This window comes from Callospermophilus lateralis, chromosome 11 (genome assembly GCF_048772815.1).
Source record: "Callospermophilus lateralis isolate mCalLat2 chromosome 11, mCalLat2.hap1, whole genome shotgun sequence".
Lineage (NCBI taxonomy): Eukaryota > Metazoa > Chordata > Mammalia > Rodentia > Sciuridae > Callospermophilus > Callospermophilus lateralis.
Genome location: NC_135315.1, coordinates 434,971 through 448,109, shown reverse-complemented (window position 1 = coordinate 448,109; position 13,139 = coordinate 434,971). Strand labels below are relative to the sequence as shown.

The 13,139-nt window shown below is 51.6% G+C and overlaps 1 protein-coding gene across 1 annotated transcript; it reads left to right on the top strand.

The window, feature by feature from the left end:
- The first annotated feature begins 1,365 nt into the window (after positions 1-1,365).
- On the top strand, positions 1,366-13,085 carry Fn3k (fructosamine 3 kinase). The gene is made up of 6 exons (XM_076869524.1): positions 1,366-1,553; positions 3,283-3,434; positions 4,244-4,335; positions 4,612-4,694; positions 11,717-11,839; positions 12,683-13,085. Exons 1-6 carry the CDS (start codon positions 1,413-1,415, stop codon positions 13,019-13,021), a joined length of 930 nt encoding a protein of 309 aa, XP_076725639.1. The 5' UTR covers positions 1,366-1,412; the 3' UTR covers positions 13,022-13,085.
- Positions 13,086-13,139: the final 54 nt, after the last annotated feature.

Here is a 13,139-nt window from a genome sequence, read left to right as displayed (position 1 = left end):
GAAGCTTCCCTCAACCATCGGGCTCCAGGATGTCCGACTTCTTCATGAAAACTCAGAAGTTGATCTGACCATATGCTTTGCCTCTAACCGGGTGGGCATCTGCTGCAGGTTCAGCTGGAGGGCAGGAGGGAACTGGGTGGCAGGGTGGGGTGGGCTTCCTGGGAGCAGTCCTGGGAATGCAGAGTCCTGGCCCCAATGAGGACCTTCTGAGACCACGTTGATAGTTGGTGGGACCTGAGCCAGAAAGATTCACTCTCAAATCCCCTCTGCCACCTTCTACTTGCCACTGGGACCCTTGGCAAGTTGCTCAATCTCTCTGTGCCTCAGTTTCTTCATCTGAAAGGTGGGAGCTAATGGCAGGACCCTTCACAGACCAGTTGACTGACATTTCACTTGGGCCCATGTGACGAAGGCTCAGCCAGTGTTTATTAGCTCCAAATCTCTCTTCCAGGGTTCTTTTCGTTTTTAATTTATTTATTTCATTTTTTAAAAAATTTTTTCCCCTCTGAGACAGGGTCTCACTACGTGCCTGGGCCGGTGCCAAACTCTGCCCAAGCTGCACTCCTGCATCAGCCTAGTGAAGAGGTGCCACTCCAGCTGCCTTATCTGAGGAGCCTGCACTGGGTGGGGAGGGCTTGGGGGCTCCCGAGGAGGTCAGGAGGGATGGCCAGGCAGCCCTGGACCTGGTCCTGAGTCCCACTTTAGACTCCCTTGGCCCTGACTGTGCACAGTGTGCATGCCAGCTGTGAGTGTTCTCAGGTGTGTGGGTCTGTGCAGGCTCCCTTCCCAGGGTGGCTGTCTCTGGTCAGGAGTCATACCCTGAGGGGTCACTGCTGTTAACAGACCACGGAGCAGCCCATCCCTGAGGGGCAGAGCTCCAGATCAGTAATAGTGCCAGGGGGTCTGGCTAAGACCCTCTGAGACTCCTGCCTTGTCTGGATGGTGTGACAACCCAGCCAGGACTGTGACCTGCCTTTGAGGGACAACAAGTGCCTGTCTGTCCCATGCTCTCTGAGTGGGAGGGAGTCCTGACACAGGCCTTCCCTGGAGGGCTTCCAGCCTCCACCTGTGCAGGGCGCTCTGCCCCAGGGTGTGCCATGCCCACAAAAGGGGAGGACCCTCCTTTTACCACCACTCATTCCAGAGCAGCCAGGACCAGGGCAGGGGTCTCCCTCCACTGGGATGGGCGGAGCTGGGGCCCATCTGGAGTGGGCCCAGCCAAGGGTCGCCCTAGGAGCGCTGGCATGGAGACCGTCACCCCCTGGGCAGCTGATCAGAGCGGGAGCGCGCAGCGAGAGCGCGCACCGAGGGGCTGCTCTGAGCTGCTGAAGCAGGGGTGCTGCGCTGGCCGCGCCCAGTGTCCCCGCCCAGCCCCTGTCTGCGCCATCAGACGTTGCAGGCCCGGCGAACCCATGGAGCAGCTGCTGCGCTCTGAGCTGCGCACCGCGACCCTGCGCGCCTTCGGGATCCCGGGGGCCGGCTGCATCAGCGAGGGCCGTGCCTACGAAACCGACGCTGGCCCGGTGTTCGTCAAGGTCAACCGCAGGACGCAGGTGCGCTGTGCGGAAAGGGCGGGGGTGGGGGAAGCGGCGGTTTTCTGGAGCTGGGCCTAGTGGCCTGCCTGCTACCCGCTGCCCGCTGCCCGCTGCCCTGGTCAGACAGCGTCCCTGGGGCTGGCACCTGCAGGGTGAATCTTGAGGGCTCTAAGTTGTCTTTGCGGCATATCGATACCCTTCCTTTTCGTGGCTTTTTAGTTGTTTTAATTCTGTATCCAGGGAGTATGAGGAAGGCAGGCTCCTAGCCCAGGACCTTCTGGTCCTGACTGGCCTCAGCCCTGGGCTCTGCTCCTCTCAGGCCTGTGGCCTCTCCAGCCTGTGAGGAGAGAAAGGACTCCAGGGGTTCCTTATAGGCTATGGCGTGTTTAAATAGACCTGAGTTTCTATGGTCTGCGTGGCCCACGCCTGTAATCCCAGAGACTTGGGACCTGGGACCTGGTGAGTTCAAGGCCAGACTCAGCAACTTAGTGAGGCCCTGAGTAACTCAGTGAACATGGAGAAAGTTAGCCATAGGCCCTGAGAGCAGGCAGGCTGTTGACCGGCAGACCCAAGCAGCAAGAGGCCCTGCACTCCGGATGGGCAGTGGTCCTGGGCAGTGTTGGAGAGTCTCAGAGCTCTTTCTCCCAGTGCCCTGGCAGCACCACACCTGGGGATGCTTAGCATAGTTGGCACAGGGAAGGAGACTCCCTCAAGGTGAGGAACCCCCTTTCCCCCTTGAGACTCTCAGGCCCACACAGTTAGTGCTCAGACCATGCGCTAAGAGAAGGTGTCAGCTAGAGCCCTTGGGAGAGAAGCAGGCTGTGTCCCCGATGTTCTCTGCCTGAAGTTCGGGGCTCAGACTGGGTGTTAAGTGCAGTTTGTGAATGCCCTGCCACCTAGGTATGTTCAGCCCCTGCCTCAGGAGCCGGGGACCGGCTGGCACCTTGAGGGGCAATCCCTGGTTTCCCCCTGGGGACTTTAAATAAAAGGATGGTTTCCTCCTGCCTGGCAATGGTGTTTTGGTCTCATTTATAAGGTTTGCTTTAAACCTGAAATTCTACAGGCAGAAGTATTCACAAACCTCATTAACAGGCACGTTTTTCACTGAAGTGTAGTGTTCATAGGAGAGAGCTCATCGAATGTCAAATTGGGATAATTTTAGGAGTGTTCTAGAAATAGAAAGACCCCTGAGTCCCAGCAGAGGCTTTGGGAACAAGTTAGTTGTATGGCTCCTCTCCACTCTCCAGGCCCTGATGGTCTTGAGCCAGGCCCAGCTGCCCTCCCAGCCCCACCCTCCCTGACACATCACCTCCACCATGCCCTGGCCCTCTTTGCTGTGGTTGCCCAAGGCTGCCTCCTGCTAAGAGGACCCAGGGCAGCCCAAGACCTGGTTAGCTCTCACTACCCTGCACCCCATACCTGCACCTCTCGTGGCCCATGTCTCCTCACTGCTTCAGCAAGAGCTGTTGGGTGGCAGCATCCTGCCCACCCCCAGGCTCCTCGAACACCCAGGCAGCCTCGTGCTTGCTCCTTCCTAAAGCCAGCTTCTGTGCACCCTGCTGCTGAGGGGTGGATGACTTGCTGGTTTTCAGTCATGGGAGGCCGAGGCTTCTGAGCCCACACTATGACTTCATTCTGGTGTTATGGTCTACCAGTCCCTCAGCCTGACTGGCAGGGGCCCCTGCTGGAGCTGGAGCTTGTGTTGCTGAAGGGGCTCATGGTGGTGTTTTGGATGTTTTGGACACAGGCCCGGCAGATGTTTGAGGGGGAGATGGCAAGCCTGGAGGCCCTACGTAGCACGGGCTTGGTACGGGCACCCCGGCCCTTGAAGGTGATAGACCTGCCGGCAGGCGGGGCTGTCTTTGTGATGGAGTACCTGAAGATGAAGAGCTTGAGTAGGTGAGTGTATCTGTGTGTAAGAGGGACACACACAAGCACCCCCAGACACAGAGACACACAAAGGGACAGAGAGACGGACAGACACAGAGAGAGACAGTGACAGGGATGGAGAGAAGAGAAAGAGAGACAGACAGAGGGGCTTGTGGAGCTGCCCACATAACTGCCCTGCCAGCACAGGCCCTTCTTGCCTGAGACAGAGTTTGGGCTTTCTGTGTGTGGCTGGTGCTGGTTTGGGGTCAGTCTGGCTGTGACATGGCTGCAGAGAGCATGCATTTGAACTTGTGCCTTGCTTTGTGCTTTAGTGTGTGCTCATGCCAGCTCAGTTTGGGCTGAACAAGGATGATCTACTAATTGTCTGAAGTCTTACATTGCTTTTCACCTTGTAAAGTCAGGGCTGGGGATGCAGCTCAGGGGTAGGGCCCTTGCCTAGCATGCTCGAGGCCCTGGGTTCAGTCCCCAGCACTGAAGAAGAGGAAAAAGCCATACATGTTCACTGTCTAAAATGTGAGAAATGCTCTGGTGCAGAAGAGGCCAAGCCACCCCTGCTCCCAGGCAGGCGGTGGCCCCTGCCTGTCTTCCTGTGTCCCCTGTGGCTGCAGTGTTCTGCAGGGGCTGGTGCTGTGTCCCCTGCGGAGCCCTTTCAGACTAGAGATCAGTGCTCTGTTCCTGCCAACACATCTGCAGACCTCGCTGGTCCCTCTTGGTGCTGCATGCTCAGGGCCATCCTACACGAGTGGGGCGGGTTTGTAAGGTCTTTAAAGCACCCTGGGTGATGGTAGTCTTGATAGCTGCATTTCTTCTTCCCTCAGTCAGGCTTCCAAGCTTGGAGACCAGATGGCAGACTTGCACCTTTACAACCAGAAGCTCAGGGAGAAAGTGAAGGCCGAGGAGAACACAGTGGGTATGTCCAGTCAGCTTTCCTTACCCAGCGGCAGGGCTACCCCAGAACAGTGCCCAGGGTGCTTCCTGGTGGCATGTCAATAGCAGGGTGAATGGTATGCCATCTCCCTCCATGCTGCATCTACAGAATGAGATGATTAAATATGAATTTCAGTGGAGTGGACAAGCTGGTGGGATTGGCTGACGGCCCCTTTCATGACCAGCCCTGCTGTCCAGTTGGTTGAGTTGGGTCTTCTGTCAGGTGTGTCTGTTTGCAGCCCAGGGTCTCTGTTGACAGGCCGGAGGGCTGAGGGTGCAGAGCCCCTGTATGTGACCAAGTTTGGCTTCCACACGGTGACGTGCTGTGGCTTCATTCCACAGGTGAGTGTCAGGTGGGGATGTCCCTGCATAGCTGATGACCATCCTCCACACCCCAGTGCTGGTTACCGGACCCCTCCTGTGTGGCAGCATGCCCCCCCCCCACCGCCAGCAAGATGTGTCTCTGAATTCCAAAGACAGTGCGGGCTGGGGTCCCAAGAGGGGAGGGCAGGCGGGCAGCACACAGGCTCAGGGACCAAGCCTTTGGCACTCAGCATTTCTTCTAGGTCCTTTAACAAATCATCATCCCTTATGGAGATGCAATGGAGTTGATGGAGTTGCAGTTGACATCGCACAAAGCCCAGCTCTTTACCGCTGGGATGACTCAGTGGTGTTTGGTTTGGTTTGCTTGTTGGCACTGGGTATTGAACCCCAGGGCACTTTACTACTGAGCTACGTTCCCGGTTCTTTTTATTTTTAATTTCACTCTTTCTTTTTCTTTTTTTTAAAGAGAGAGAGAGAGAGAGAGAGAGAGAGAGAGAGAGAGAGAAAGAGAGAGAGAGAGAGGGAAAGAGAAGAGAGAGAATTTTTTGATATTTATTTTTCAGTTTTCAGTGGATACAACTCTGCCCCGCGACCAGCACGTGAGCTTCATAAAAGAGGTTCGAGGCCTAGAAATCAACCAGTGAGTTTAAAATTAAAGAGACACACTCTCGTTACCTTTAATGCCCAGCTCTGGAGACGGCTTTTCCTAGCTCTGGCCTCCAGCCACCTAATACGGTGTCGAGGTTTATACAAGAGACTAGCAAGAGAGAGAGAGAGAGAGCACGCCAGGGAGTGAGCTTTTATTGGGGAACAAAAAATTCAAGGGAAAATCCCATCCAATGAAGGTCGAGGGGGGCAGCATTCCAAGGTCAGGGTCAGTGACTGGTCTTCGGGTCAGTGGCCAGGCACACTTCCACACGGACAAGCCCTCACACCTGGGACAGGGTGGGGAAGGCTCTGACACAGTTGTCTAAGCGCCTCTCACCCAGCCAGGGAGGTAACTCAGATCATGTGCGAGAATGGCTTCCCACACACAACATCTTTATTTTTTATTTTTATGTGGTGCTGAGGATTAAACCCAGCGCCCCGCGCATGCCAGGTGAGCGTGTTACCGCTTGAGCCACATCCCCAGCCCCTTATTTTTTATTTCAAGATGAGGTCTCACTGAGTTGTTTAAGTCCTCCTTATTTTTTATTTCAAGATGGGGTCTCACTGAGTTGTTTAAGTCCTCCCTAAATTTCTGAGGCTGGCCTTAAACTTTCAATCCTCCTGTCTCAGCCTCCTGAGTTTCTGGGATTATAGGTGTGCACCACTGCAAATAGCTAATTCAGTGATTTTTAGTATATTCACAATGTCATTGTCACCACCTAATGCCAGAATATCTTCATCCACAAAAGTGGCATTGGCAGTCAGTCAACTGTACTGCAACCAAGAGCCTGGTGTCTCTGAGCATCCACCTATCCCAGACAGTCCTATCAATGGGGCCAAGGTGTGCAGCCTCTTGTGTCCAGTCCCTTTTACCTAGCACACTGTCGCATGTTGAGCTGTGTTCTTTCTGTGGCTGGGGCCACTTGTACTGCCATCTCTGAGGCCCATGCAGATCTGAAGGAGGCTTATCTCTCTCCCCAGGCCACCTGGAAGAAGCCGGGGCAGGCATGTTCTGCCTTGTGAGAGAGAGTCCTGTCTCATAAGAGCCTGTCCTGGCTAGACCTGTCGCTTTTGAAAGTCATGCTCTCAAATCCTCCCCCTCCTTGGACCTTCCCTGACCTGTTGGGCCCCTGTGGACAATGGGAGGGAGGGTGAGTCTTCCAGTCCAAGGTCACTTTGGCGAGATCCTTCTGAAGCCTGGGTGGACTTAGGGACCCAGGCAACAGGCAGGCCTCCGGTCGGGCCCTAGCAGTGCATGTGACTCACCAGGCTTGTCAAGATGCTCAGACCTCAACCACACGGGCTCCTCTGGGGTGGTACCTCTGTCTGGAACTGGTGACCAGCATGGCTCCGTCACCCGAGGCAAGGTGGCTTGTCATCTCGCGTTAGATGTTAGGGCTGTCAGTGGTGGGGGTCTTTAAGACTTGGTTGGCCAAGTGCAATGGTTTTTGAATATGCAGAAATTGAGAAATGAAGTCTTGCACAGAACCCAGTGTGTGAAGCACAGGAAAGTGGGGCTGGTCTGAAACACAGATGGCCCTGAGATCCCTTTAGACTGTAGTCTAGCCAGGAGGGACTGGGGACCTGGGGGCACCTGCTCCACCTCCTTTGAGCTGTGGCACGATTGTCCCACATGTAGTGCCTCAGACTGGCTGCAGGTTCTGAGGCCTCCCACTCCTTGGGAGGGCTGAGTGGGTCCTTGGGGGAGGCAGCAGCCATTGGTGGGCAATGTGGGTGGGCGGGCTTCTTAGACACTGGAGCCCTGAGCCCCATGGGGACCACCAGCTCTGTCTGCAGTGGCAGCTGGCTCATTTTGTGCCCTGCTGAGTGCTAGTGTCTGGCCCTCAGTCCAGCTGTGCTAGGACTGTGGGACAGGTGGCCGAGAGGCCAAAGAATGCATCCCCGGTGGTGTGAGAGACACTGGGTCTACTGAACAGTGCCTACCGGGAAGAGCCACTGGCCACAGGCTTGACAGGGCACCTCTATTTCACAGGGGCCTCTGTGGCGGTGCCAGAAAATGCCCCTGCACCCCTCTGAGGGCTTGGTCCAGGCTGGGACAGCTGGACAAGCACTTCCTTCTCCAGGTGCTGGATCTGCACCGCTTATTGCAGGGAGGGGTTTGAAGTCAGGCTTCAGGGGCAGCGCCACCACTCTGTCACTTAGATTGTCCTGCCTGAGGGCAAGAAAGCAGCTTCTTGCAGATCCTGCGATTTCACCTCCGTCCCAGCATGCCTGAGGTTGACACCAGTGCAGGCATTCCTGGCTGGTGGCTCTGAAGGGTGCTCAGGGCTGCGGTCCTCAAGTTGTCTGGCTCAACTCACACATGCCATGGTGGGCCACGAGGCATCGGCCAGTGATGCCGCTGACCTGCCTCATTAGCAAATAAGGAGACACATGTGCAAGGACCAAGTGACCTCCCAAGGCCTGGCAGCCAGTGAGTGCAGCAGCAGGGTGTGACCTGGGCCCTGGCCATCACCCCTCCTTGCCTCTCTGTCAGGGGAGCCAGTCTCAAAACCAGCTGAGCACCAGGTGGCACCTTCCCTGAGCAGTAGAGGGGAAGGCCCCTTCTGTCTGTGGGTTTGATGATCATGGCCCCAGTCCAGGGTGGGACTGGACTTGCCCATGCTGACTTCCCGTCCCCATCATGAAATCCGTGTCTTTTGTGATCTGGCCACCTTCCAGCAGGAGGGTGGAGCTGGGGCATGGGGAGCCTGAGCAGGTAAACGGGGAGTCAAGAGTGCAGCCTGGTGTCCCTCAGTGCTGGGGTCTGACAGGCTGTGGGGAGGGGGCACCTCGTCCTGCTCTTGAGGTACACCCAGTGGCAGGGGTGAACCCCAAGCCAAGTCACGACAGCATCCAAGCCTGTGGGCATTCTCCACTGGGAGGACCACAGATGAGGGCTGTCCAGCTGCCCCACAGTGGAATGGGAGCTTTCTGAGAACTCCTGTGGAAGGACATCCCAGAGAAACCAGGGGCAGTTGGCAGGAACTGCACCCATCTGAAGCTGGCAGTCGGGTGAGTTTTGGCACACACAGGTACTCTCAGGACCCACTTAGCACAGCCAAGGTAAGAAGCACCCAGACCTTCGGTACCTTCCTCCTGCCCTTGCCCGCTCCGGGTGGGCACTGGCCCGACTTCCTGCAGTAAGCTGTTCTGTCAAGTTTAATGCAATACAATCAGGGGTTTGTCCTGTTTTGTCTGGTGTCTTTCCCTCAGCCGAATCATTCTGATGCTCATCCATTTTTTTTTTTTTGGTGGTACTGGGTATTGAATCCAGGGTCACTATACTACTAAGCTACACCACATCCTGGTTCTCTTATTATTTTTATTTTATAGGTCAGATTTTCTACATAGACATCATGTTTACTGTGAAGTGTTTTACTTCTTTCATCCCAATGTGTAGGGCTTTACTTTATTTTCTCTTTTTTGGTGTTCCATCAAAGTGGTGAGAGAGCATGTGATACTTATTCTTGGTCTTGGGGAGCACTGGGTCTTCCCTGTGATGAGTGAACTTCACAGTAGGTTTCTCTTTATCAGGTGGAAGAACCTCACTTCTGTTCCTAGTTTTCTGGGAGTTCTCATCAGGAATGGACGCTAGATTTTATCAAATGCTTTTCCTGCACCTTTTGCATGATCAAGTGGATTTTCTTTTTCCTTTTATTAATATGGTGAATTGCATTGATTATTTTTGAATATTTTCCGAGTTGAGATGCATTTTTCTTCTTATATTGCCGTTGGGTTCTATTTGCTAAAATTCTGCTTAGGATGTTTGCATTTGTGTTCAGGGAAATTCATCTGTAATTTTCTTTTCTTATAATATCTTTTATATGGTATAAGAGAAATAGGTTGGGATGTATTCCACGTCTTTCTGGAAAAGTTGCTGTGAAATGGGTATTACTTTCTTCTTAAATATTTTCTAGAATTAACCAGTGGTGGCATATGGGTCTGTAACCGTCTATAAGACTTTAGTTACAGCTGTTTCCTTTTATATTTTTAAAAATATTTTTAGTTGTAGATGGACACAATAGCTGTATTTATTTATTTTTATGTGGTGCTGAGATTCAAACCCAGTGCCTCACATGTGCTAGGCAAGTGCTCCACCACTGAGCTACAATCCAGCCCTAGCTACAGCTTCATTAATACACGGCTGCTTGGTTTCTCTTTTTGACTGAGATTTGCTAGTGTCTTTCAAGGAGCTTATCAGTTTGATCTAGGCTCTGAATTTCTCTGCACAGGTCTTAGAACATTTCCTGGTTGTCCTTTGCTGTCTGGAGGCTGTGCATTGTGACCCTTTTTCATTCTCCTGCGGCTTTCCTCTTCTCAGCCTGACCCGTTTGGCGAGAGGTCTGTCGCGATTACTGTTCTTCCCATAGAACCTGCATCTTGTATGTTGCTTTTCTATTTCTTTAATATCTGATAAGATCTTTAAAATTTCACTTTTCCTGCTTATGTTAGGTTTAACGTGCTCTTCTTTTTCTAGGTGAGGTCACCGATTCAAGCTCTTCTTTTAACCCAGGGGTCTAGTGCTATAAATTTCCCTGAGTACTGCTTTAGCAGTGCCCCACAAATTGTGCCATATTTTCACTTTTTTTTCAATTCAAAATACTTTTTTTATTTCCTTTTTGATTCCTGCCATAACTGTAGACTTTGGAAGCATGTCATTTATTTCAAACATTTGGGGATCTCCCCGAGGCCTCCTGATTTCTCGTTTATTTCCTTTGTGGTCAGCTGGTATATACTGTAGGACTGAGGCTCCTTTCAAGTTATTGAGATTTATTTTATGGCCCAGAAAATGACTCTCTTGGTGAATGCTCCATGTGCACTTGGAAAGACAGTGTGTAAGCCGTTGCTGGTGGAGTGTTGACTCATTGGATGATAGAATTGCTGAAACCGACTCATCTTCTGCTTTTCTGCCTACTTCTCTATCAATTACCGAGAGGTTGAAATCTCCAGTGGTGTCTTGGTCTGTGAGGGCTGCCACACAAAAGCCACAGCTGGGTGACTGCACATCAGACCCTTCTCTCCATCCATAGGCTGATGTCCAGGATCCAGGGCTGGCCCCTGGGGCCTCAGAGGTGGCCATTGGCTGGTGAGATGGCCCCCTACCTGCTGTGTCTCTGAGGGTCTCCTCACACATGTGCCTGTGGGGAGTGTGGCAAATCCCCCTCCCTCTTTGGCAGGGCCTGTTTTCCCACCAGATTAGGAGTGCACACTCAGGATCTCAACCCTGCTGGCCTCTCCGCATGTGGGTGTGAGGATGGCACACACTTCTGCACTCAGCAGAGTCTCACTGCAGACCCTCTGCTTCTGTTTGCAGTTACATTTGTTTTATTTTCCTGTATTTTGGAGCTCTTTATTGGAGGCATACCCATTTAGAATTTTTATGTCCTCCTTGTCACTCACCCTTCACCTTGTGAAATGTCTGTCTTCATACTTGGTGACAGTATATATCTGATATATCTGTGGTTTTTTTTTATTTTAATAGAGCTATTCCAGCTTTATTTGACTAGTGATAGCAATTTTCCTTTCAAACTATTTCTGTTTTTGCTTATAAAGTGTATTTTTGCACTGAGAGTTGGTTCTTGCTTTATTTTCCCAAACTTCAAGTCTGTTATTTAACTAGAATATTTATTTTTTATTTTTGCAGTACTGGGGATAGAATCCTGTTTACTTATTTATTTATCTGTCTATTTATTTATTTATTTTTGTGGTAACAGTTATTGAACCCAGGACCTTGTGCATGCAAGGCAAGCACTCTACCAACTGAGCTATATCCCCAGCCCTAGAATCCTATTTTTTTTTTTTGTAATTTAGATAGATACAATACCTTTATTTTATTTATTTATCTTTATATGGTGCTGAGGATCAAACTCAGGGCCTTACATGTGCTAGGCAAGTGCTCTACCACTGAGCTACAACCCCAGCCCAGAATCCTGTTTTTATTTTATTTTATTTTTTAAATTTTGTTACAGGGGGGATTCTACCCAGGGGCACTTTACCACTGAGATACATCTTCATCCCTTTTTAAATTTTTTTTATTTTGAGACAGCTCTCCCTAAGTTCCCCCAAAACTGGTCCTGAACCTTTAGTTTTCCTGTCTCAGCCTCCTGAGCAGCTGGGACACAGGAGTGTCCATTATGCCTGGACCTTTGCATTTTATGTGCTTATTGATGTGTTTGGGTTTGAGTCTGGTTTCATTTGTCCCATTGCTCTTCCCTTTTCCCTGCATACCTTTTAGGTTAACTACTTTAAGACTCCATCCCATCTCTTCTGTTGGCTTGCTAGCTCACCCTGCTGTGCTTGGTGGTGACTGCTCCAGGGCTTAGCAGACTCCACGTGCAGTGGTCCTGTGGCTCTGAGTTGCAGTCCTGGCCTCTTCCCCTGTTGTCCAGGTGAACGAGTGGCAGGATGACTGGGCCTCCTTTTTCACCCGGCACCGGCTCCAATCACAGCTGGACCTCATCGAGAAGGACTATGCTGACCGGGAGGCACGAGAACTCTGGTCAAGGCTGCAGGTGGGTGCAGCAGTCACTTTTCAGGGAAGTAGGCTGTCCTCTCAGTAGCCCACCCCATTCATTCGGGTTTCCCTGGGAGAACATAGTCCTGGAGCAGACACTTGGCTGAGCCATAGGGTATGTAAGCTGAGGCTTTCCTCGGGAGGAGCAGCTACCTGACTCTGAGTGGTGATTTTGCTATTACTCCTATTATGGTTGATGACACTTATGTGCTCTTGCTTTTGGTCCTCTGTCAAAGCACAAATCTCTCTCCATTAGTGAAGACACGGTTACCAGTGCAATGGACTACCAACCAATGTTAGAATTATTCATCAGTCCAGGGTGGGCTTGCATCGATGAAATTCCATTTCACTCATTAATGAGGTAATCAGCAGGATAAGAAAGAGATGCAGATATTTAAAAATTAAAAAAATAGTGGTATATGGACACAATACCTTTATTTTGCTTATTTTTATGGGGTGTGGATCGAATCCAGTGCCTCACACATGCTAGGCAAGTGGTCTGCCACTGAACTACAACCCCAGCCCAGAGATGCAGATATTATATGTGCAGCTAAAATAGACCAGAATGTTTGCTAAGTCAGGAACAAAACTGGCTTAGTCTTCAGGATGATAAAAAAGCACTCTGGGAGTCTGGACAGTGCAGAGATCATTAGCTCTGCAAACCTCTGGACATGATTTACTCCTAGTCAACAGGAGCCAAAGCTGCACTCCCCTAGGGTCAGATGACCCTAACCTCTGGTAGACAGTGCATGGTTAGACCTTGAACCAACTTGTGGCTGTCTTTGTCTTATTTCCGAGAACTGGATGCCGTCCCTTAACTGTCTAACGGTTGTTTTCCTAGGTGAAGATCCCGGATCTGTTTTGTGGCCTAGAGATTGTCCCTGCCCTGCTGCATGGGGATCTCTGGTCAGGAAATGTGGCTGAGGATGATGAAGGGCCCATTATTTATGACCCAGCTTCCTTCTACGGCCATTCTGAGTTTGAACTGGCAATTGCCTTGATGTTTGGGGGGTTTCCCAGATCCTTCTTCACTGCCTACCACCGGAAGATCCCCAAGGCCCCGGGGTTTGACAGAAGGCTGCTGCTGTACCAGCTCTTTAACTACCTAAACCACTGGAATCACTTTGGGCGGGAGTACAGAAGCCCATCCCTGGGCACCATGAGGAAGCTGCTCAAGTAGCAGAGGGCTCCAGCAAAGGGCAGGGAGCACCTGAATAAAGTTGGAGCGGGCTCTTGGGTCCCAACTGGGTGCTGGTTTCATCTGCGTCCACCCTGCATGCAGCTGGTCTAGAGTCCTA